This window comes from Protobothrops mucrosquamatus, unplaced genomic scaffold, assembly GCF_001527695.2.
Source record: "Protobothrops mucrosquamatus isolate PMUCROS unplaced genomic scaffold, P.Mucros_1.0 scaffold1049, whole genome shotgun sequence".
NCBI lineage: Eukaryota > Metazoa > Chordata > Lepidosauria > Squamata > Viperidae > Protobothrops > Protobothrops mucrosquamatus.
The window spans coordinates 319,702-343,103 of NW_015387281.1; the positions used below are offsets into that span (position 1 = coordinate 319,702).

The 23,402-nt window shown below is 38.6% G+C and overlaps 1 protein-coding gene across 1 annotated transcript in view; it reads left to right on the forward strand.

Moving 5' to 3' along the window:
• B4GALNT4 (beta-1,4-N-acetyl-galactosaminyltransferase 4) overlaps positions 1-23,402 on the forward strand; it is a 189,853-nt gene that overhangs the window by 150,982 nt on the left and 15,469 nt on the right. Inside the window, exons 8-13 of the mRNA XM_015820061.1 lie at positions 2,317-2,395; positions 5,540-5,606; positions 16,951-17,094; positions 17,674-17,783; positions 18,334-18,434; positions 21,928-22,010. Coding sequence (XP_015675547.1) covers positions 2,317-2,395; positions 5,540-5,606; positions 16,951-17,094; positions 17,674-17,783; positions 18,334-18,434; positions 21,928-22,010 — 584 coding nt within the window. The remainder of the gene's footprint in view (positions 1-2,316; positions 2,396-5,539; positions 5,607-16,950; positions 17,095-17,673; positions 17,784-18,333; positions 18,435-21,927; positions 22,011-23,402) is intronic.

The window sequence follows — 23,402 nt, forward strand, 5'->3', positions numbered from 1 at the left end:
CCTGTTGCTAGTTAGCCAACCAGCAACGGGCATGAAACTGTATGCAGATGGAGAAGGGCAATCACCCTTAATGGGCGATCAATGGTGAAGGGCAATCACCCTTAATGGGCGATCAATGGTGAAAGGCAATCACCCTTAATGGGTGATCAGGATATGCATAGGGGATTAAGGGGGGGGGAATACAAAGAACACAACATTTTCAACATGAGAGCTTTTTGGTACTCTTATTTAGTTTCCTTGAGCAACAAAAGTTGTTTGGCCTAGGTTTCCAGAAGAACTTGTCTTTCAAATGACATAATTCAGACAAACACTTGCTGAACTAAAGAAATGGTGCAAAATGGCCATTTTGTTTTTTCTGGTTTTTTGTTTTTTTTTTGGTGGGGGAGGAATGTTTCTGAAGAAGTGTAAAGTTAGAATGTAGGGAGCTATCAACCAAGTACTTTCTGAGCATCTGATACCTCTTATTTGGGATGAAGATACCAAAGATTAAATATGGCGTCTCTAAGTTGATTGTGGCATATTTGGGGAGTTCTTTGAAGCCAGTTATCTCATGATTTCCTGTGGTCTTTGAAGTAAACTATTTGTAATGCCCCTGTTCTTAGCAAGTTCAGGGTAGCCCGATATTGTTGCTATTAGAAAAATGTCCATCATTTCTGCATGATAGTGCCACAACTGAGTTAGCAAGCATCAGCTAAAGTTAATAACTGTCCATCTTATATTTTGGGAGACTGAGTCTTGTTTTTCCATATAGAATCTTCTTGTTTTCTTCCCAGGGCTTAAGAATCCCTAACTTACAAAATTATCAAACTTCATTCAACTCTGGGGAGTTTGTGTTGTTATTAAAATGAATAACACACTGCATTGATTGAGTTTCTTAGCTAGTTCAAAGCAGACTTCTGGCTCCCTGGATGGAAGATGGATATGGTTTCCATGGCAGCAGCAGCAACATGCAGTGCACCAAGCCAGCAAGGAGGATTTTAGGAGTCTTCTGCTCTGACCAATCAGAATTGACAGGCAGCAATGATACCATGGCAGGATCTCTGCTGTAGCTGCAGCTCATCTATCTCCCCTGTGTCAGCTAGGGGCGGTCATCTATTATAGCTGGGATTACTGACAGCATCCTCTTTGCCTTTGTTCTAATTCTTCTTTTTATTCCTTCAGTGCTTCATCTCCTTCATAGCAGAGATAGCTTTCTGAATGCTTGAAGTTTTTCCATAGATCCTTCAGTACTACACTTTATTTGAAATTTAAAAGCTATGGTCAAAGTTATGCATATGTGATTTGGAAATACATAGAGGGTTTGGGTCCAAATGTCACTTCTGAATCAATGAATAAAGTCTAATTTTATTTGCACAAGGAAAAACAGAAATCATGTTCAAAGTTATCATGGTTGCATTTTATTGTTTGTTTGCTGTCCATCTCGCCGCAAGGTGACACTGGGTGGCTAACAACATGCAAACAATTGGACCACAAATAGGCAAAGGGTTGAATATATATGTGATCAATGACTAAGCAAAATATTTATGTCTAGGCCCCATTCTTTGTCTTGGCCCTGCATCTCCAGTGTTGGATGCCTCAGCAATCTTTACATGTTATATGCTTCTGCACATAAGAGAGCAGGCATGTGAGCAAAAATAATCCTATTGCTATTCAATCTTTACCATTTATTCAGCCCATTTCAAGCATTCCCAATATTTCTACAATAACCTTTAAGATAGGCCTTTATAACTTAAATTATAAAGATTAAAAAAAACTGAGGCTGGAAATTAGAGTTTTTCAAAGGACATTTTACTAAGTTTAGGGCTGAGATAAAACCATTGTCATTTAGATCCCAGCTGATACACCTAATCTTTACATTACTACCTCTCCCTTTTATCTTTTGTTACATCCACTGTTCCTAAACCCATTAAAATATGAATAGTTACGACAGCTTATGCAAACTGATGAATTGTAGCATTTTTCTCTGAAAGTAGAAAACATGGATGTACTTGACATTTAAGAAAAGGGGGATGACCCTTTGAGCTGTGATATTATTCATTATTCCTGGGATGATACTGTGTGTTCAGTACCTCTATGTAAAGAGAGACCAAAGTGTACAGCCAATAGGACTCCTATTCTGCTGCCTTTCTCTATTCCTGGGGACACACAAGGCCTATTGTTGGACAGTCTATGTGAAACAGAGTCAATGGCAGCTTATTTCATCAGTTTCTTCCCCCACCCCTCTGGTCTCTAGTACGTTGCTACCAAAGAGAATTCCTTCAGGTCCTGTAAAGCTGGGGTTATAACCTCTTTTCCTTTTCTTCTCTTCCCACCTAGTGTCCTTTCCTCCAGGCGCTACTACTTTGAGCTCCTCCATAAGCAGGACGACCGTGGATCAGACCATGTGGAAGTGGGTGTAAGTAAATCCCTATGGATTATTTTCCCCGTCAGGTACAATAATCCATTAAGAAAACTAGCTTTAAAAAAATAGCAATAATTCTGGCTGCCAGCTTTTTGGTTATTGACTCAAAATACTGTCATTGAATACATATTTATATCCTACTAAACTGCCCTAGCCCCAAAAGCATTTCTGGCAGAATATTAATTGGACTTTCATTAATGCAGGCTATCGGAGGTACAAGTTGAAAAAACAACCTGCCCATGTTTATCAGATCAATGTTTATCAGATAAGACAAGCATAAGGAACTATTTTTTTTCTTAACTCCCTTAATTGGGTCTATATAGTTAAACAAAGGATAAGGGAGAAAGAGATAAGTCCCATCTTCTCATGCTTGTAATGGAGATTGGGAACGGGTTTTTTCCCTTCAAATTAATTATAGACTCCACTGGGGAAAATGGAGAGAGTGAGAAAGAGTTCCTAGGTGCTAATTTCTTAAACACTTTTATTCGCAAGATAAAATGTCTCAAAAAACAAGCTCATTTTCTTGCCTCTTTGTTGAACTGTATTCCTTTTGTATAAGGCTTCACTGCACTGCAGGCTGCCGAAGGTAAAATATTAGTCTTTTTAAAAGAGGCTCCATTACATTTCTAAATTAAAAAGAAAACTAGCCACTCAGTAAATGCTCTTCCCTCCCAAGGATTGTCTGTACCTACTGTGAAGTCTTTCTCAAAGGATTTTGGATCGTCCTGGCAGGTGTAACACCCAGAGAACAGGCAATGGGGGAGATGCTCCATGGGATTATCTTTGGTTTAACATCATAACCAGGGGTGTCAAACTGCTGGCCCACAGGCCGGTTGCGTCATGCAGAAGCCGCCCCTATCCCAGCTCCGGAAATGCAAAAAAAGTCACAATACGTCGCAACATGTCACGTGACGCAGCGAGTTTGACACCCGTGATATACCATCCTTTGATTGCTCCAAGGACTGAAAAGCACCTGGGCCTGTAAAACTATTGTGAGGTGACTTGCCTCGGTCAATGTTAAATATGATGAATGAACAGCATATGCCCTATATAAAAGCAAGTATATAAAGCAAGCAGATAAACCCAAACACCTTAATGCTTGTGTCCAAATGCTTGTCAGTTATTCCCAAGGTACCCTCCCAGGATTAAACATAGCAACATGAAATATTGAACTTATAAGAGCAGGAAAGGGAAGTAGATTTTTTTTAGGGGGAACTCAAAGTGACTGGAACTGCTTTGTGTTCAGACATTTCTAATGGAAGCATCACAAACAGGACAATAACTCTAAGCCCAGCTCTAGGAATATTATCAGTAGACCCTAAATACGAGTTCTTTGAATAATCCAGGTTTTATTTCTCACACCTGAACTCTATTTAGAAGATTCTTGGACATATATTATTTTAAGGTATTCACTAGAGGGAGATGAAATTTTGTTAAAATGAAATCTCTTTGCCCTAAAGGCAGTGCTATTCTGAAACCATTTTCCATATCCAGAGCATTTTTGTGATTGTTTTTCATTTGCTTTGTTTAAAAAAGTGAACAAATGATATTGAAACTATAAAATTGTAAGTGGCTGTCCTGTCCCCTTCCCAATATTAATATTCACATTGCTATTTAGAATACTGTATGTAATATTTGCATTTTGAAATACAGAAGACAAGTTCATATGATAGACAGAAGATGTGTGAAGCATTTTCTTTTTAGTACATTTATAGAAACACTTAGCTTACATTCTTTGAAAGGAAATAATAACACATTCCACAGAAGGATAAAGGATTTGACTGCAAGTCAAAAAGCATTGAGACATCACCCAAGAGAATAGTGTTGTCTTTTCTTACAATGCCTGGATCATTTCTCTCTTTAAAAAAACCCTTAAATTTGGGGGTAAGAAGAAGATCCATGTTTGGCTCCAGAGCAGGATATAGAGGAGATATACCTGTAGATCAGACATGTCAAACACAAGGCCCGGGGGCCGGATGCGGCCTGCAACGTGGTTTCATATGGCCCACGAAGCCATCCTGGAAACAGTGAGGGAATAGCCCTCGCTGCCTTGGCCCTGGCCCAGGCTGGCCGGGAGCCAATGTACAATTTTGTGGTGGCCATCTATGCTGAAACCCATTCAGTCTTAGCTCCACAAGGCCATCTAGAAACAGCGAGGAACCAGCCCCTGCTGTGTCGGCCCCGTCCCCTGGGTGCATGCTGGGGAGGTGTCACCCTTTGTGAGGAATGAAGAAATGGACCATGCCTTGGCGCTTGCCCCGGTCCCACCCCCTTCTGCCAGAGACCCTCAAATCTGTCCCACTCCTGCTCAGGCCCCCACAGACACCCTTGACGCAAATGATGTAGAGCTGGCCATGTCCACCCAGTAGGCCACACCCACTCCATCCACGCCCACCCAGTAGGCTGCACCCACCCTGGCCACACCCACCTGCCCCCCCCGAGGGCAACCTCAATGCTGATGCGGCCCTCAATGAAATTGAGTTTGACACCCCTGCTGTAGATAGATGCCAATGCTCAAGTTTGGTCTTCTCAATTTAAACAAAATAGATTCTAGTCACAGTACTTACTCAAACTTATCAGTCTTTTATTAAGGAAGACCTTTTATTTTCAAATTATACCCTCAATGCATCTTGAAGGAAAATTCCATAAAGCTCCTGTGAAATAGGATTTGCACTTGTTTTCAATGAAAAATGGCAGCCATTATATTATCTGCTGCCCCTTTCATAATATGGTACCATGGGGGTTAGATGATGGAAACCTTCATGGGTTCTGAAGTGGAATGTGTACATTTTTGTTTGTGTGTTCCCTTACATTAGTTATTAAGTAGTCACTCTTATTTTGTTGTTGGTTTGAAAGAAATATAAACCAGTCCTGGGTCCCGAGGAAAGCTACAGTATTAGAACTGGTGACTCTTAATGACATTAATGTTTTAAGTTTGGATAGATATCTACATTTGCTAGCATTATATTCACATCTAACCAATTTTATTCTCATTTAATCACTTTTATTCAAATCTGATCCTGTTGGCATTGTATTTTATGTATTATACCTATGTGATATCTGTGGTTGCAGCAATACACTTTATTACCTATGAATATAAATACATGCAAATTGAAGGACTTCTCCTGTTTCTTTCAGTGGCGAATTTTCCTTCCCAGCTTCAAGTTTGAAGTCATTGATTCCCCTTACATCTCACTCTATACAGGTAAAGATTCTATGAAGCCCTAGAAACCCAATTCCCACTGCATAGTAATAAATAGGATTGCAGTGGTTATGGTTAATGAGGACAGTATGCAAAAAAGTGAGGGGTCATCTGCCTAAAAGACCTTGTATTCTGATTTTTTTCTTGCATTGAACACCTGTATGCCAATTTTGTAGCATATAGCATCATTGTGATAGGTGAGAGGATAATCTTTTCAGAATAATTAGTGTTCAGAAAGGTTGATCAGCACAAGGTAGAAGAAATCCCAGAGAAAAATGAATCCCTTTTCTTAGGCAAAGGGACAGTTTTGCCTCTATCTTCCATCAGACAATAGAAAAGAAGGCATAAAAACTTTGAACTTTGTTTAGCAGTCTAAGGATCATCTTTCAAGTTTATTGGATTTATTATTTTTATGCATCATGTAAAGTCTGCCCTCTGTGCTCAAGCTTTGTTGATTAAATATTGTGTTTGTTTTTCAAATTACATTATGTTTTGTTACTTTCTGAAACTGCTAGTCAATTTGATTAATTTTGTTGTTTGCTGTTTTTATTATTGCTTGATTTTGTTAGTTTATTTTCCTCTGATCTTTTATCATTTTAATTGTGTAACGGCTGTGTTTTTATTACTATTTCATAATATTGCTCTTTTTAGAATATTTAAATTGCAAGGGAGGCCTTAAGGTGGAATAGAAATCTTCCAGATAAATTAATTGAATACATTTTTCCTGAACTTTTTCCTTCATAGTCATTTTTCTCAAAACTTTACCAGTTCTTTTATTAATACTGTAGAACATGGGTGTCAAACTCGCCATGTCACGTGACGTGTCACGATATATCGCAACTTTTTTTGCATTGCTGGAGCTGGGGTGGGTGCGGCCTCCGTATGATGCAACCAACCCGCGGGCTGGCAGTTTGACACCCCTGCTGTAGAATGTTGGCTTCCCTTCTCTGCTGAGCTACGGTATCAACTTGCCCTATAGTCTTTTTTCCATTCAGCCTTCTAAAACTACCGTACATCTCTGAAAATCCCTTCTACGAATTAATTCTAGAAAGTGTGGGGATTAAATTGAGGACTTCTGAGGTCAGAAGCTGAGAAGCCCAAGGCACATATTTGTCAAACTGCAGGAAGGTAGGAGAAAAGTGCTGAAATTAAACCACAGTGGGTATGATAAGGAACTGCACCTTCATGTTGATTGAGGACAATCTACTGTTTTAATAACTTCTTTCTAATATGCAGTGGGGACTAATATCTAACCATACTATGTCATGTGTCTGAGACTCTTTAGCTGAGTCTAATTCATATTAGGCTGTGTCAACTCAAATGCCTAGACTCACTGCTGGTCTCTTGTCTATGAATCTGGCAGCATGCTTATGAAGTTGGGAGTACGCTCCATAAAATAATATCAGATGGATCAAGCATTTGAGCTGTGAAAGGCATTTAGTTACTGTCTTTCACAAATAAAAAAGAAAGGCACTGTAAAACAATGTGAAATGTTGGTGCTTTGCATAAAAGTAAAAGTGTGTGTGTGTAATATCTCTTGGGGAGCAGTAAATATGAATAAAATTCTAGGAGCATCAGAAGCTTCTAGGAGCATCAGAAGCTTCTAGGAGCTTCTTTGGTCCCTGGGCAAAAAGAAAAGAGGCTAGCATGAAAAGCCCTCCCCCCCCCATCCCAGCAAATGTCCATCAGATGATGCTTCCTAAACTGAATTATGAACAGCTGTCTTGTAAACAAGGATGGATAGTGCCAGGTTTAATTAAATCCATAGATCTTCCACTTCCTGCTCATAACTTGGCCTGGCAGCAGGAGGCACTTGATGAATAGATTTCTGCCTGGCACTCAATACACAAGGTGCCTATAATTAAGTATCCAGCAGAAGGTGTAGATAAAGCAGAGGGCTTGTGTAAAAGTATGGGGGCATGGCTGGCACACAAGGGATCAGGGCAATTGGGGTATTGACAGAAGTGCCTACAAGATAGATAGGCTGTGAGGGAATGTTTCCGTCTGGAGACATCAGTCACTGTGAATTTTCATCTCTGTCCTCTGGTCTACGGCTACCACTCCATGAAAAGTGATTTTCTTGGTATCTCATTCTTTGCCTGAAATTCCTTCCTTTGCCAAAAAAACAGAAAATAAAACAGGAATGATTGCATATGAACCTCTAAGAGATAGGGAGGAAAAGAGTGAAATATTACCATTTAATATTTAATATATTTTAAACATATTATCACTGGCATAATTTTTGCATTTGATCATTCTTCAACTACGTCCTGGGATGACTAAGTTAACCTTTGTGTTGATGTATTCTGTACAGGGAATTCATGCAATTCTCACTGCAGATTTTATTGTATTTATATCATGTTTTTCAAAATTTATGAAGCAGTTTAGGGATAACAGCAGCAATAATGCAGACAGTCAGTAACTTCAAAGGCAGTTAGAACAAATGGGAGGTTATATTTCCCAAAGCAGAGTATAATAAGGAAGGCTGTACCTCATTACTCTATATTATTAGAGAAGTGCCTATCTAATGAACTTTTCCAGCCTATCTCATAGTATGAAGAAGAGCAAGACTCTTGCTGTCTAAAAACCAGATTAGTAACAATATGGTTCTTGATAGACCAGTATCATATCCTGCCTTTAGGTAGTCTTAGTTGAAAGACAGGTAATAGTAACCTTTTGAGGAAGGCAAATCTCATGTAGGAAGTTTGCTTTGGAAAACCCCGAAGCATTTAATAACTATAGCTATATTTAATTATGTAATTGAGCTGCCACATACAGACAAGTGGATGAATATTGTGGATGTTATCACAGACTTTGCTGCTATTCAGCATCTGGAATTACTCTCCTTGAGGGTGGAATATGGCTACAGATGGCAGTAATTTCCCTCTACTCTGCCCAGCTCCTCAAGCTACTCCTGTCTGGTTATTTGCCCCTGTCTGCTTTTCCTTTTGCAGCATTACGTGTTTAATCTTCTTAGCCTATCTATTTGCTTTTCCCAACCATTTTTAAAAATAATGGTTGCTAAAGAAAAAAGAAAACCTTTGAATTCTGGCACCCTTTATTATTTGCAAAGCTTTGATCAAAAAGAATCTAAACCCTTTAGAAAGAAAACAGTCAGCAAGCATGTATGGAAAAACGCAAGACAACATAACAAAACGATGTTGTAGTTAATATGCACCAGCTATTCAAGAGAGATGTCCATGGGAAAGTAGGTGAAGCAATTGAAGTACAGACTATGGGAGACGCACTCTTGTCCTTCTGGTATTGTGCTTTCCATAACATGTCATCACATCTTTAGTGTGACTGGAGGAAAGGTCTCTAAATAGCTGCCCTCTTTTGCAGGAGCCTGCCTCATTAGAGCACTGAGTACCAACATAAAATTTAAACTAGTAGGCTAGATCAGAACTGCTCTGGCCTGGTCTGTGGCTGCAACAAAGTGCCCTAGATGCAAATTGTTCCAACCGCTGCTCTATAGCTTCCTCACAGTTGGAGCGGAATAGTATCTCCTTCGTTTCATCTTTTCATTGTAGAAAAGGAAATACCATTCTGAGCAACTCCCAGATCTAGCCCATTTTTGTAAAAAAAAAAAAAAACACCCCAAACCCATTATTACATCTTCCTATTAAAAATGCAATTAAAGCGTTATCCTCATATTTCTATTTTATACAGTTAAACAAGTATATAATCCTCTTAAGACAAATTAATTGTCATGGCACAAAAACAGAGCAAACTGTCCTTTTATCAAGCCCAACACAACTAGGCAACATCAGCAGTGGTGGGATTTAAATATGTGAACAACCGGGTCTCTGTGTGGATGCCGCTTCCAGAAGTCCATTCTGGGCCTGGGTAACAAAAAATTAGCTACCAATTCTACCAAACTGGTGCAAACCAGCTGAATCCCACCACTGAACATCAGGGAAGCAGAAACTGCAGATTTCAGTAAGGTATCTTTAATGCTAGTCTGGAGTAACTACTGTACAGAAAGTTGGACATTATATAAGAGGAAATTCCTGCCTCCATCTATAGTCTGTTTGTTGAGGCAGAATCTCTTTACGTTATTTAAAACACTTTTAAAAATCCATACCACCTTGCTATGTTATGATTTATAAGCTAAGGTGCCAGTGATCTTCTACCTTTTAATAATCCCTATGTTCTTTTATATTTCTTTCCCACCCAGACCCATCCTCAATCTCTCATATCTTTCTTGCATTTTACGTCGTGACTGGCATTTCTGGTCAATCTTTTTGCCTGTTCTGAAATCTAATAATACAGATTGTGATTTCCAGCTATAAATTAATGCAAGCTATATTGTCTTAGATGTAAACTTGAAAGCAAGTGAAATATTATTAACTTTGATTGTTTTTAGTATGACCCAAACATGTGGATGTTTGCTTCGGTCCTGAATTCTGAAGGTTCCTTCCTAACCTGATGGGTTGGGGGATGTGTCGCCATATGGAATTAGAACTGAGCAACTACTCAGTTGACATAAGAATCTAGATGGTTCTTCTATTTTTCTGCAGCTGTAGCAGCTTCTTAGTATTGACCTGGATGAAAATCTTCACTAAACAGATATGGCCATGACATCCATGAGGCATCTTTTTATAAGTAAGAGTGAAGTGACCTTTATTTTTCAGAGCTTCAAAATAAAAGAACTTTGCTCTTCGGTGATAGCCCTGAAATTCTCAGTGTGACCTTTATTTTTGGGTCATTAACAGCTTGTGATATTGTATAGCAGTTTAGGTCACTGCCCCAAAGGGGCAAATTAAATTTATATTTCTGCACTGTTTATTCCATGTTGCCTGATGGAAGGCCTGAAAACTAGAGACACACATTAGACATTCAAAATGAATTCACATTAGCTTCAAATTCTGTATCCGATCCAGAGTATTAGATTGGGATTACTTTCATGTTATGAAAGTGTAGTTCCTTTCACCATAGTTAGGATATTTTTAATCATCAAGGCAAGTGTCGAAAGCTTTCAGAACTGTGTTCCATAGTATTATGATACTTATTTTTTTATTTTGTTTTATTTATTTTGGCATTGTGCTGTCAAAGTTAGTATCTTGATGGTAATTAGCAAAAAAGAGCAAACATTTTCAGAAATAAGCTGAATTAGCCAAATAATTGTCATTCTGATTAAAATTACTAGAAGGTCCTACTCTCTGGCTCTTGGAGCTGGCCGTCCACTGGATCTTAGTCTTTAATAAACCCTATTGGTAACCAGGCAACCAATTCTCAGGCCTCTCATCTTCGCTTTGTGTATTTGAAACAGTAATGAATGAATCAGATTCTTTTCAGTCTAGATATGATAACATAAACGCCCATCCTAGCCTGTTTTCTTATGAGTTTGAAAATGTTCTGAAGTGTGCCCCCCCTTTTTTTAAAAAAGTATTTTCTGATACACCTTTTGAACTGAATACTGTGCTGGGTCATTTAAGGAATCTGAGGAGGTACAGGCCAGGACTGTTCACAACAAAATGCCCGCCATTCATTCCTCAAGCCCCACCATCACCCCAAGTGCCAGCCAGAATAGAACAACTCTCTGCTGTGAACTCGCCATGGCCTACTCCCCATGGCCAATTTGCTGTGGCCAACTCACCGTGGGACAACTCACCATGAGACAACTAGTTGCGGGACAATTCAACAATTCAATTTAATTATTTAAAATAATGTTAAAACGTGTTAATGTTTATCATTCAAATTTTATTTTGTTCCTCCTTTGGCTTCCTTTCTTTAATGATTCTATTCAACTATTTCTTCGATATTAGCGTAACTCTTGTCCTGCAGCGAGTTGGCCACGGCAAGTTGGCTGCAGCAAGTTGGTTGCAGTGAGTTGGCTGTGGTGAGCTGTCATAGACCCGTGCCAGCCCATCATTTTAAAGACTCGGGTCAATTTCATAAGCCACTTTGTCAGCAAAACTCTTTTCTCTGCCGCGTGCCCAGTTATGTGTCAGCAGCTAAGCCTCCTTAGTTCTGATGCCATGAAATTTCTACAAGTAACAGACTCTCTCTATACAGAAGCACAATACAAGATGGTGGAAAGGAGACGACCTCAAACCACAAATGTTTTGTAGTTCTGACAGAATATTTCTAGAAAAATCAATCTTCTGTTAGTTTTAACAGATGGAGCTAGTATGATTTTAAAGACAAATTGTTCAAAGGTGCCTCAGGAGAATAATGGACATGTAGACATGCTGAATAATTTAAAGCCTCGATTTCTGACAAAACTTGTTTGACCTGATATTTTGTGTTTCGGCTTAAACTATTTTAAAGCAACAGGCTCTGCATAGTAATGGTAGGTATTGATTGCTCTCGGGTAGAAATGTGCAGGGGGAAAAAAATCTATGAATGTTGTTATGAAGAATCTTGGATTGTATCTCTTAGATTAACTGGTCTGAATAACACAGTTGTCTATTGCAAAAATAATGGATGAATAATAGAAGATTTGATATGTGCATTGAATATAAATAGTTAAGAACAATAATAGCCTTGATAAAATTATCCATATTTTGTGCCTCCCCCAGATGACAGTCAGAATAACTTTAATTGGTTCTTCTTTCATAAAGTATAACAAGAGCAGCTTTTATAAACCACTATTTTTATAGAAATTGTTCTCCGAAGGTCTGTCTTAAATGCTTTATTGCAATCACATTTGTCCTTTTCTTAGAGAGCTTAGCCAAGTCTGTATTCTAAGCATTAGTTATCTTGGCACCAGAGAATCAGAAACAGATAAGAATGGAACCATCTATTCTTCTTTGATCGGTGAATCTGCCTTACTTCCAGCAGACCTGCCAGGATCTCATGCTGACACAAGGAAAGAAAACTAATATTGACATTTTTCTCCCTCCGCTGAGGCAGCCATTGCTCTTTCAGTAGTGTGATACACGGTGCAATTAATACCCTCGATGTACACTATATCATTCTTCTGCCTCACTATTCCAACCCATCACCTCCCTTTTAAAAGATGCTTGGCTTATTTATGGGCTGAAATACACCAGAATCCAGAAAATTGAAGATTTAGGTTTGTGGTATTTAAAAAATACTGCTCTTTTCTAAGAAATCATGTAGGAGAGAAATCATGTCCCCCCCCCACACACACACATACATAAATGCAGATTCTAACATAAACTAGTTGAAGGAAGTTCAGAAGAAGGATGTTTCCATCCTATTTTCTCCAGCCCATATCCTATTCTGGGATTCACAAAATAGGGCAGGGGACAGAGCAAATAGCATACTGTAAGTCTAAAAACCAACAAAGAGTACAGACAATAAACAAAAGCACAGTCGATATCCCAGCTGAAGTTAGCAGACTCTAATACAAAGAGCAAAGAATTATCTTGGGGCAGATGAGAAGCCAAGTAAGAGGTAGCTGATAGGGTCCCTTGTGGAGATCTGTGAGCTGCTTGGATTATTGTGGAGGAAAGACACCGATATAACACCACAACACTCACTGCATGTTGCTCTAGATACAACACACTCAGCACATGAGCAATTAAGGATCCAGCCTCCCCTGCACTAACATCATTCATATATGATCAATATCATGTGTTCAGCTGTATTATATGGTCCTGGTTCATGTGAAGATCTTGGAAATGGAAATATGCCTTTAGCCTTTCTCCTGATGTGCTGACTGCATGATGTGAAATTAGGACCCAAATTCAAACCCACTCTCAAGCTATGGAATCTCACTGGGTGACTTGGGCAACCCCTACTTTCTCAGCCTAGCCTACCTGTCAGAATTGTCATGGTGATAGTGAAAAATGGGAGGAGAAGACACTATGGACATTGCCTTGAGTTCTTGGGGTAAACTGATGATAAATAATGCTGCTTTTTGTGACTTTAGTGGGAGACAGGATTCACCCGAAGCACTTGCTTGATGAGCATTATTTTGAGCAAGCCCTAAATGAGATTATGGTCAATGCAGGATCTGCTAGATTAGTAGTTTTTAAACTGTGGTTTGAGGCCATCATAACTTCAAACTGTCATTAAATGAACACTCATAAGTCAAGGACTACTTGTACATTCTTTTATTTGTTGTTCTGTTTCCACATTTCAGTAAGTTTATACATTTTAGAAATTGCATGGTTAGCATGTGTACACAATTCTGTTTCAAACTGAGTTCTCCAATATTCAGAAACAAATTATTTAGTCTACTTTAAATCTTCCCAATAACTGCAAAATAAGAAAACAAATGGCATCCGTTCTTCTCTTCATTTTATTTTTATTCCCTTTGACAAAATTATATTTCTTGGTAATTAGTCATTTTTGTTTGCCTGTGATTTTTCATCGATAAAATCCTTCTTGTGCTGAGAGTCACAAATACATTTTGGGCACAATCTGGGTTTGTATCTATTTCATATTCGCAATATGTCACATATAACATAATGATTTTTAAAATCCACATTAACCTTTACTTTACTCATGCCACAGATACCATGCCACCCAAATCTCTGGTTATATCCTTCTAACCCCAAAAACCTTTTGTTTCTCAGCAGCATCTACTCTTTCATCCAAACCAAACAGTAAGCTGCAAAATGTGTCTTCAAATCAGATCAACGCAATCCTTCTCTTTCCTTTGCATCTTGTAATACTTTATATTTAACTCATGTTTAATATAGTTAAAGATTTTCCCCCTACCACACAAATTTAGATATATTCTTTTGGCACTGTTTAAATGGTACAAAAGTATCATTCTAGGCAGGACTTCCATTTTTATTATAGAAATTCTCCCCAGCAATGACAATTATACAGTAGTTTCTCTCATCTTAGCAACATAATTATTTTGAAATCAGATACAATTCATATTTGTCATAGCGATATGCAAATATTTCATTTTCTTCTCAATCTTAAAACCCATTTTATTCATCAGTTTTATTTGATCTCTATTTTCATGCTTTTGTTAACATTTTTATCTTCAGTTTTGATCTAAAATCCTGCTAATGCACCATTATTTTTTTAGTTTTCCGATTAATGTTTCAATTCCCTTTAAGGGATCTTCTAAAGTCAACACCAAGTCATCTGCAAAATGGTTTACAATTTTTTAAAAAATCTTTACTTTCACAATTCTCTCATTTAATTTTATATCTTTATTCACTATTTCAAGAACCAAAATAAACAATGAAAGAATGTGGCCATTTCTGTCTTGTTTTTTTAGTATCTCTATTAGGTTTTTGTTAGATTGCTATCAATAATTATTTGTCTTTTTGGTGAAGCATAAATTAATCTTATTACAGTCTGTAGGGATACATGAATCACACAAGCCTCGATTTCTAAAATACTCTTAGATGTAACCAATTTACAGCTAAAGAGAGATTTTCTGAGTTGCAGGGTAAGAGACTTCCACTTGGTAACCCAACATTTTTTCTGGACTAAAAGGGAAAAAAAGAGATTTTATGATTTAAAAGATTTTTGTCAAAAAGCTTAACAAGAAGTGGATGTAAAAGAAAGTTGAAAACAGATGAAGGGGATAGTTATTTTGAAATTTATTTTAGTGAATGAACTTTGGAATAATTTGGAATTAAAATAGAGCAATGAAACAGACATTTGTGGGAATGCTCTTTTGTTTACTAATATAGAGTGCAGACAATTGGTGGATTTTACAAAACAAAAAATATTGTGATGCTGGCTATAACCACAGAGTGCCATTTGAGACAACTAAAGTATTAAGGACAGAAAAAAACGCTTTCCTTTTACTTTTTCCCTGGCAATTGAGATACTTTCCCTTTTGGATTACAATATTACAATGCCAACCACCAGAAAAACAGCATGAATAGCAAAAGAGAGGAGAGGATCGCTAGAGCAATCTGCAGAGAGATGAATTATACCACATTTACTTTCAAAAAGATTTGAGGAATTGAGCAATAAGTTAACTGACTCATTTGATACTTAATGGGCCAAATTCCTGGATACTAAATTGACAGTTTTTTGGGGGAAAAAAGAATGAATGAAAGATTCGTAAAGATGAAAGAGAAGATGAAAGAAGTTAAAAAGATGGACAGTTCTCTAAAACAGGTGTTTGGAGGTGTAAAATAAATTGTCATTTGCCTTAGAAAGGCAGAAGATATGGGCAGCTGGAAAGAGAATTAGATAAATTGGGAGTACTGGAAGAGATAAATCCTGACTCAATCTCAATAAGAGATTTAAATAGCCAAATAATAGCACATTCAAAATACATCTCCCAGTAGTGTAGGTCTATAGCAGTTCTCTTCCCCTTAGGAGCCTTCTAAAAATAATGACTGTGATTACCATTAATGATACTCAAAAGAAAGGAATCACTTTTTCTAACAAACGCTACTGGAAATTCCCCCCCCCACCTAGATAGCAGCCAACCTTGAAGAGGATATACAGTCACATTTTAAAGGTCCGAGTTGGTAAAAAGGCTTAATAAAAATAGAGATACTGCATACAAAGTGAAAATTACCTATACCTAGATAAAATATAGCCTAGTTTTGTGTAATTTTGATGAAATCCCTGTAGTTCTAAAAGTTCTACGTCAAGTAGAAACTCAAGTGAGATTGGAAGGAATGAAGTCACCTTTAAAACAACCAGTTGTGTTTGGAAGTGAGCCTTTACTACGGTAGGAAAACACATGGGCAATGGTCACAAGCCCTATCCAACCCCCAGGGGCAACAGAAAATAATAGTTCAACATATGCCTAATCTAAATAAAAACACCTCAAGAAGAGTACCATAGGGAAAACAAACAAACAAACAAACAAATAATCACAAATAACAAAAGGCTTCAATTTTTCATAGAATATAAAAAAGCAGAGAAGAAAGAATTGATAAGCACAAAGGAGGCATGCAGGCAGTAACAAAAATGGCAGGGCATTAAGGTGAAACTAGGAAACAAATACCAAGCAAGATCTGAAACAAGGTCACCAGATTTAGTAGTATAGTTTCATGAAGAAAGCAGTGACGTATTCATCAAAAAGTATGCTGTAAATCGAGCCTTTGATCTAAGAATTTCTAACAAATGATACATTAAACATGCCATGTGTGTTTTTATGTGTGTACACACACACAAGTGCACATACACGCAAACCATTTGTGCTCTATAAAACTCTCAGAACTGAAATGCCGCCCAGAAAATGACATTAATAAGACCAAGAGAACAGAGTAAGGAGGAAAGACCACTAATCATTACTACTCAGGGGAATAGGTTGGTTGCAGCTAATAGACTTTGTGAAAATGCTAGGAATCTATTTCAAGACGCCTCTTGCTCAATACTTATTTCTAACAAATGTGAAATGTGGGCTACCTTTGCTGTGCAAACACCCAAAGGTATGTAAGTTTAACCTTCAATAATCACAACCTGTTTTCTTGCCCCTCTCTTCCTCTGCCTGCAGATGAATCCAGCCTGAAAATGAATGAGGTAGACCATGTGCCTCAGTCCCTTGCTAGCCACTCTGACAGCTACCTCTGGGGGGCACAAAGGGATGAACATGGAGCTGATATGCTGAAGCCTGACCCTCGGGATATTTTCTTCCTCAGTAAGTGGGAGAGAAGAAACAATTTGACTAAGAGAAAACCAGTTGGATACTAGGAACCTGTGTTATGCTCTGAAGTATGATAAAAGCAGACACTTGGGGATTAGGCTAAGGAAATATCTGTGTGAGCAACAAAGGGTTAAACAGGCATTTGTAAAAAAAATGTTTATGTATGTGAAATTGACCACTTTTCTGAGAACTTTGGAAAGGGCAAGATAGATCTCTCTAACCTGATGTTCACCAGGAATATTGTGGTACTTCAGCATGGGAATAATGAAAGGTGGTCCAATATTGTTTATAATGCACCAGGGTAGGTAGATCACTTTATGCTGGATGGAAGAATGCTCCTAAAAAAAGTGCTTCTCCACAGAAAGCAAAATCCCTCCTCATAAAGTGCCAAAATGACAAATATCTGGCACTTAACTGAAGAAATTAAGTGTGACTGTCATAGACTAGGACAAATCAGACAAGAAGATCACAATCTGGAGTGAATCATCACTTACGTTGAGTTCGTGTGGACCCTGGAACATCATGTGGTCTAGAAAGGTCTCATTTCTTCTTTCTTAATTGCCTTTATCTCAGCTCCCCAGATTGAGCCATCCCATGTGGAGAATGTGCTGGTCCCCTGTGCCTACAGCCCCACATATGTGGTGAAGGACTTTCCTATTGCCCGCTATCAGGGCCTGCAATTTGTAAGTGTCTGATGGGCTTTGTTACCATTTTTTCCCTGCCCACATCTCTTGTCTTTTTATTATTTCTTGTTAGTATGCAAAATAACAGCATCAAGAGTGATCAGAATGTTTTAATAGGAACTGCATTAACATTAGTAAACCAGAAAAGGAAGGAAAGGTGAATCTAGGAAGAGAGAATTGGGAAGGGATAGAGAAGAGAATGGGAAGGTAATTGCTGCCTGAATACCAAAACCATATTGAATTTCTTTTATTAATCCCTGTGTTTCTTTAGCCACAATATCCTGGAGTGGAAGTTTGTTTCTCAGTAAAAGAAAATAAAAGCTAAATTTAAATTTAAATTTATCACAACACATACATTGAGATGCAGACCTTAACAATTTCTCTCACCCTAGCTAAGAAAGTTTATGGTCTTGTATAATAATCATGTTTTAGGATTTGCTTGTTCCTGATGAGATTATCCACACATCTGTTCTTTTTCCTTAGTCTCTTTTGAAACTGGGATGATAGACACCTTACTGTGACTTTTCTCACCAGTTTTCCCCTTCTACAGGTCTACCTCTCTTTTGTTTATCCTAATGATTTCACCCGGCTTACACACATGGAGTCAGAGAACAAATGCTTCTACAGAGAGTCTCCACTGTACCTGGAGAAGTAAGTATGAAGGAGAGTCACTACAAAGCAGCTCTGAAAGAAATGATTGAAGTGTAGAAAGTCCGTTGGTGAAAGAAGTATGTTATCTTTTAACAGGCTGAAGCTTCATCCACACAACCTGCTCACAGCAATGACGATATGTCCCACTTACTGTTTGTTCAGGACTTTGCAATGGAGCCTCATCTAGGAGGCATGTTGAAGCTGGGTCCAAGGTGTTATGGCTTGAAAGAAATATTTTTCTAGAAGCTCTCTTTTGGACAATAGCAATAGCACCTAGATTCAGAGCTTTTTTTTGTCATAGAACGCCCAGAACAGAGTTCCGGCACCTTTTTTGGATGGAACCTTGTAGGGTAGGCAAGGCGGGTTGTATGACGTGTGTGAGTTCCGGGACCTTTTTTTTTTTTTTTTTTTTACAAAAAAACACTGCCTAGACTTATATATTGCTTTATAGAACTCTCTGGGTGGTTTACAGAGTCTATTGCCCCCAACAATCTGCGTCCTCATTTTACTGACTTCAGAAAGATGGAAGGCTGAATCAACATTGAATCAGTCAGGATCAAACTCCTGGCTGTGGGCAGAAACCAATATGGCTCCTTGGCATATGGGGGAAGAGGCTTGAGGTGAGATGATCAGAGATGCAAATCTGCTCAGCTGCAATCCATCTAGCAGGCCTGTGATGGGACCACCTTCTTTTGTTCAGTCTTGGGGCCTGACACTTGTTTCTGTGCTGCTCTCTTGACTCTGTGGGAGACTAAAATTGCCATGCTTTTACAGGGAGTTCCTCCCTCCTCATCCCCACTTTAAGTATTGATGACTGGTGGACCTAGAGATCATGAAGCTTTCTTCATGACTAGCCTTTTCTGCCTTAACAAGGGTAATGGAAATAGAAAATTGTGCTTCTGTGGCCCATATGATGAGGTATTCCCTTCCCAGTGCCCAGTGCTCTTTGGGAATGCCCCTCAGCCACTCTCTTCTTGGAATGTTCTTTCTTTAAAAAAAGTTATTTATAACACACAATCTGGTACAGACAGTTATAATTTTTTCCCCTTCTATCCTTTCGGATGTTCAAAATGTGTATGTGTGCTATGATGTGATACATGAATCAATGAAGTGGTGAAGCTGGTGGAAGTTGCTGAGATGGCTAAATTGATTTGTTTGATCAGAGAAAAGGCAATGACTTTGTTTATTGCTGCATAGCAACGCCTTATAGACTTCTTGCATGAATCAGAAAAAAAATGAACTTGCGATTTATGGTTTTGATTATTAGACTGGATAAATTGTAGAAAGAAGAGAGCACAACCACCATAGAATAAGGGATAAATTTATAATTGTGCATATAGCTGCTCTAAAGAAAATTGGAAACTATTCTTTCTATCTTATTTCTTTCTTTCCTATTTTTCTTTTACTTTTTTTTCTTTTCTTGAATTTTTAGGATTCTCTTGGATTTATTTCTTCATTTTCCATTAGTTCGTATTAGTTTTTATCTTTTTTTAAAATTATACTAAAAATGAATTAGTAAAGAATCTCCATCTGTTTAACAATGCACTACTATAGCTATATCTCAATTACAGAAATCTGGACAATCGCTAGGTGGCTAAGGAAGGGAGGGTTTTTTGTCTTTTTTGCCACCATCTACCGGTAGTAGTTGATAAATAGATCTGAAATAAAACTGGAGGAATTATGAAGATGTGCCTGAGCAGAGCATCCCACAGCTGAACACTTTTCTGAGACACACTAAAAGCCCTTTAACTCTCCAAGAACACTTATTCAGTGGCTTCACCTGAGTAGCACAAATCCATAAAGCTACCACATTGCAGTTAGCACACATCACTACCCAGGTGCACATTTTGCACATCATTTGGTAGTGGCCTTTCCTATCATTAGAGACAGTTGAATGTGACCGAGGAACAGCACCAGTCCCTGCTCTCATATTGCCACTGGAGAAACTGCACAGAAAGCAGCACAGCATGGCCTCATGTTGGATGGTCCTTAGGAGCAGCACGATTTAGGCTGACATGATTTCCTCCCAGCTCTGGGGCAGGAGGAGGGCACAGCAAAGCAACTCTGTGGAACTATTTGAAATATAAAATAAGAATGCAAGAAATATTTGACCTTTGGGCTTCTAGCCCATATGATGATAGAAAGGCTAGAGGACAAATACTGTTGACCCATTCCCTTATGATTTGCCTCTCTTTCCGAAGAGAAGGACGAGGGGGGACATGATAGCAGTGTTCCAATATCTCAGGGGCTGCCACAAAGAAGAGGGAGTCAAGCTATTCTCCAAGGTGCCTGAAGGCAGGACAAGAAGCAATGGGTGGAAACTGATCAAGGAGAGAAGCAACTTAGAACTAAGGAGAAACTTCCTGACAGTTAGAACAATTAACCAATGGAACAACCTGCCTCCAGAAGCAGTGAATGCTCCAACACTGGAAGTTTTTAAGAAGAGACTGGACAGCCATTTGTCTGAAATGGTGTAGGGTTCCTGCCTGGGCAGGGGGTTGGACTCGATGACCTCCAAGGTCCCTTCCAACTTTATTATTATTATTATTATTATTATTATTATTATTATTATTATTATTATTATTGTTGTTGTTGTTGTTGTTGTTGTTGTTGTTGTTATTATTATTACTACTACTACTACTACTACTATTATTATTATTATTATATAATAATAATAATAATAATAATAATAATAATAATAATAATATAAACGTACCGATAGGAACTAGTACTTCGGGACATCTTCTATAGAGGTTGGGATGAGGCAACATAAAAATTTTTACTAATTTTATTGGAACTTACTGTACAATGTACACGACTACTCAGGGTGAAGAACTGATAGTTGTCGACGTCCCTCCTCAGAATACAATAAGTTACACATGAGCTGTGATTTTAATCTGTTCAGGTTCCAGCTTGTGAAGAATCTTCACAGATGTCTGGAAGGCCCTTTCAGCAAACATTTGCAGGAAAGGCATGAACCGCACAGAGAAGGCTTACTGGAAGACTGGGGGCTCTTGACATACCTCTGTGTGACACTCTCCTGATACTTGAGCCAGTTTCAATTACAACTGGGTCAAGTACAGGAAGTATAGATTTCTGTGACTTAGATATGAGTGCCTCTGACACTGGCATTGAGACAGAGCCTTACCTTTCCCATGCTTTGCTCCACTTACTAATCAGACATGCATTGTGTTCTTTTCTACCTAAGTGTTCAGAAGCTCAGTTTCAGCAACTCTCTGTCCTTCAGTACTGGTGCATCTAGGTGAGTACACGTGTGTAGCAGACTACTCCAGAAATCTAGTGAAGCAAGCTGTGACTCACAAAAACTTACCCTTGCAATATTTATAAGTTTCTAAAATGCCCTTCTAAAATCTGTGAGAAATAGGATAATGTAGGCCAAGACCCTCAGATACATTTGAGCAACACAGACTGCATATGGGTTTGTGTAGGTACACATACACTGCATCTGAAATGTTATTCTTTTTAATTCCAGATTTGGTTTTTCTAAGTACATGAAAATGGATGAAGAGGAGGAGGATCTACACCAGAGAGCCTTCCTCTTCCTGAATCCTGATAGTGAGTATTCCCAAGATCCAGCTTCATCCAGCCAATCAGAGACCACTTTTAGTTTTTAACTTATTTTATAAGCAGCTATTGAATCATTGACTGCCAGCAGTATTATAATAATACCATTCGCTTGCAGGACTTGTGGTAACATTTTTGCACTAGCCACTTGCAGAGCTTACATTTCCAGCTGTGACAAGTTATGTTCTGGGGTGATTTCTGAATGCATTTACACAGGCACTTCTTTTTTAGATAGCATTGACAGCTCTGCTCCTGTAACAGAAAACTAATGTGAAAATCAGTTCTTCTTATATATACAGTAATAAGATATTGGGTTTGTGCACATCCTGCTGGCTATACACAAGCAGATTCTCAAGTGGCCTTATTAAAGGCATGCAGTGCTGCTTATGCACAGAAGTATTTGATTCTGGTCCTATTCTGTAGGGAGCATCCTATACAGGTAGTTTTCGACTTATGACCAATCATTTTAATGACAGTTTGAAGTTACAACAGCCTCAGAAAATGTGACTTACAATCTATCCTCAGTTATGACTGTCACACTACACCAGTGGTCATGTGATCGCAATTTGGATTCTTAGCAACTAGTTCCCATTTACAACGGTTGCAGCAGGTTGTAGTCAGATGATCATGGTTTGTGTCAGCCCTCTCAGGTAAATCAGACAGGAAATACAATGAGATGAAGTGATTCTATTTTATTGTAAGGCTACATTAACAGAATCTTGCACGTCTGAAGACACAAAACCTCCCGCCTCCACTTTTAACTGCTTGATCCATTAGGGTGGGTCTTTCCTAAGTTTCTTTCCCTGACTGTTAACCAACTGCAGGCATCTATCCCTTGTCTGATTTTTTCCTATGCATCATCTCCTCCTCCTCTTTCCCCATGGTCATTCATATATTGCATTATATCTAAGACCTTTCCAGTCAGCTTGGGACAAGCAAAGTCAATTGGGGAAGCTAGACTCACTTAACATCCACATGGTTTGCTTAACAACCACAGTCATTCGCTTATTGACTGAAGTAAAACTGGTTGTAAAATCAGATCTAGTTGGGTAATGACCACATCACTTAGCCATTAAAATTGCAATCCCAATTACCACCAAAAAGCAAGGACTCCCTGTACCTTCAAGAACTCACTGATCTCTGCTCTTCCCTGTATCTTTGCGACATTGGATTTCGAAAGCCCCTCCCAACCAAGGAAGCCATTTTTGCCATCTAGACCAGACATGTCAAACACAAGGCCCAGGGGCCGGATGCGGCCCGTGAAGTGGTTTCATGTGGCCCGCGAAGCTATCCTGGAAACAGTGAGGGAATGGCCCCTGCTACCTTGGCCCTGGCCCAGGCCGGCCGGGAGCCAATGTACAATTTTGTGGTGGCCATCTATGC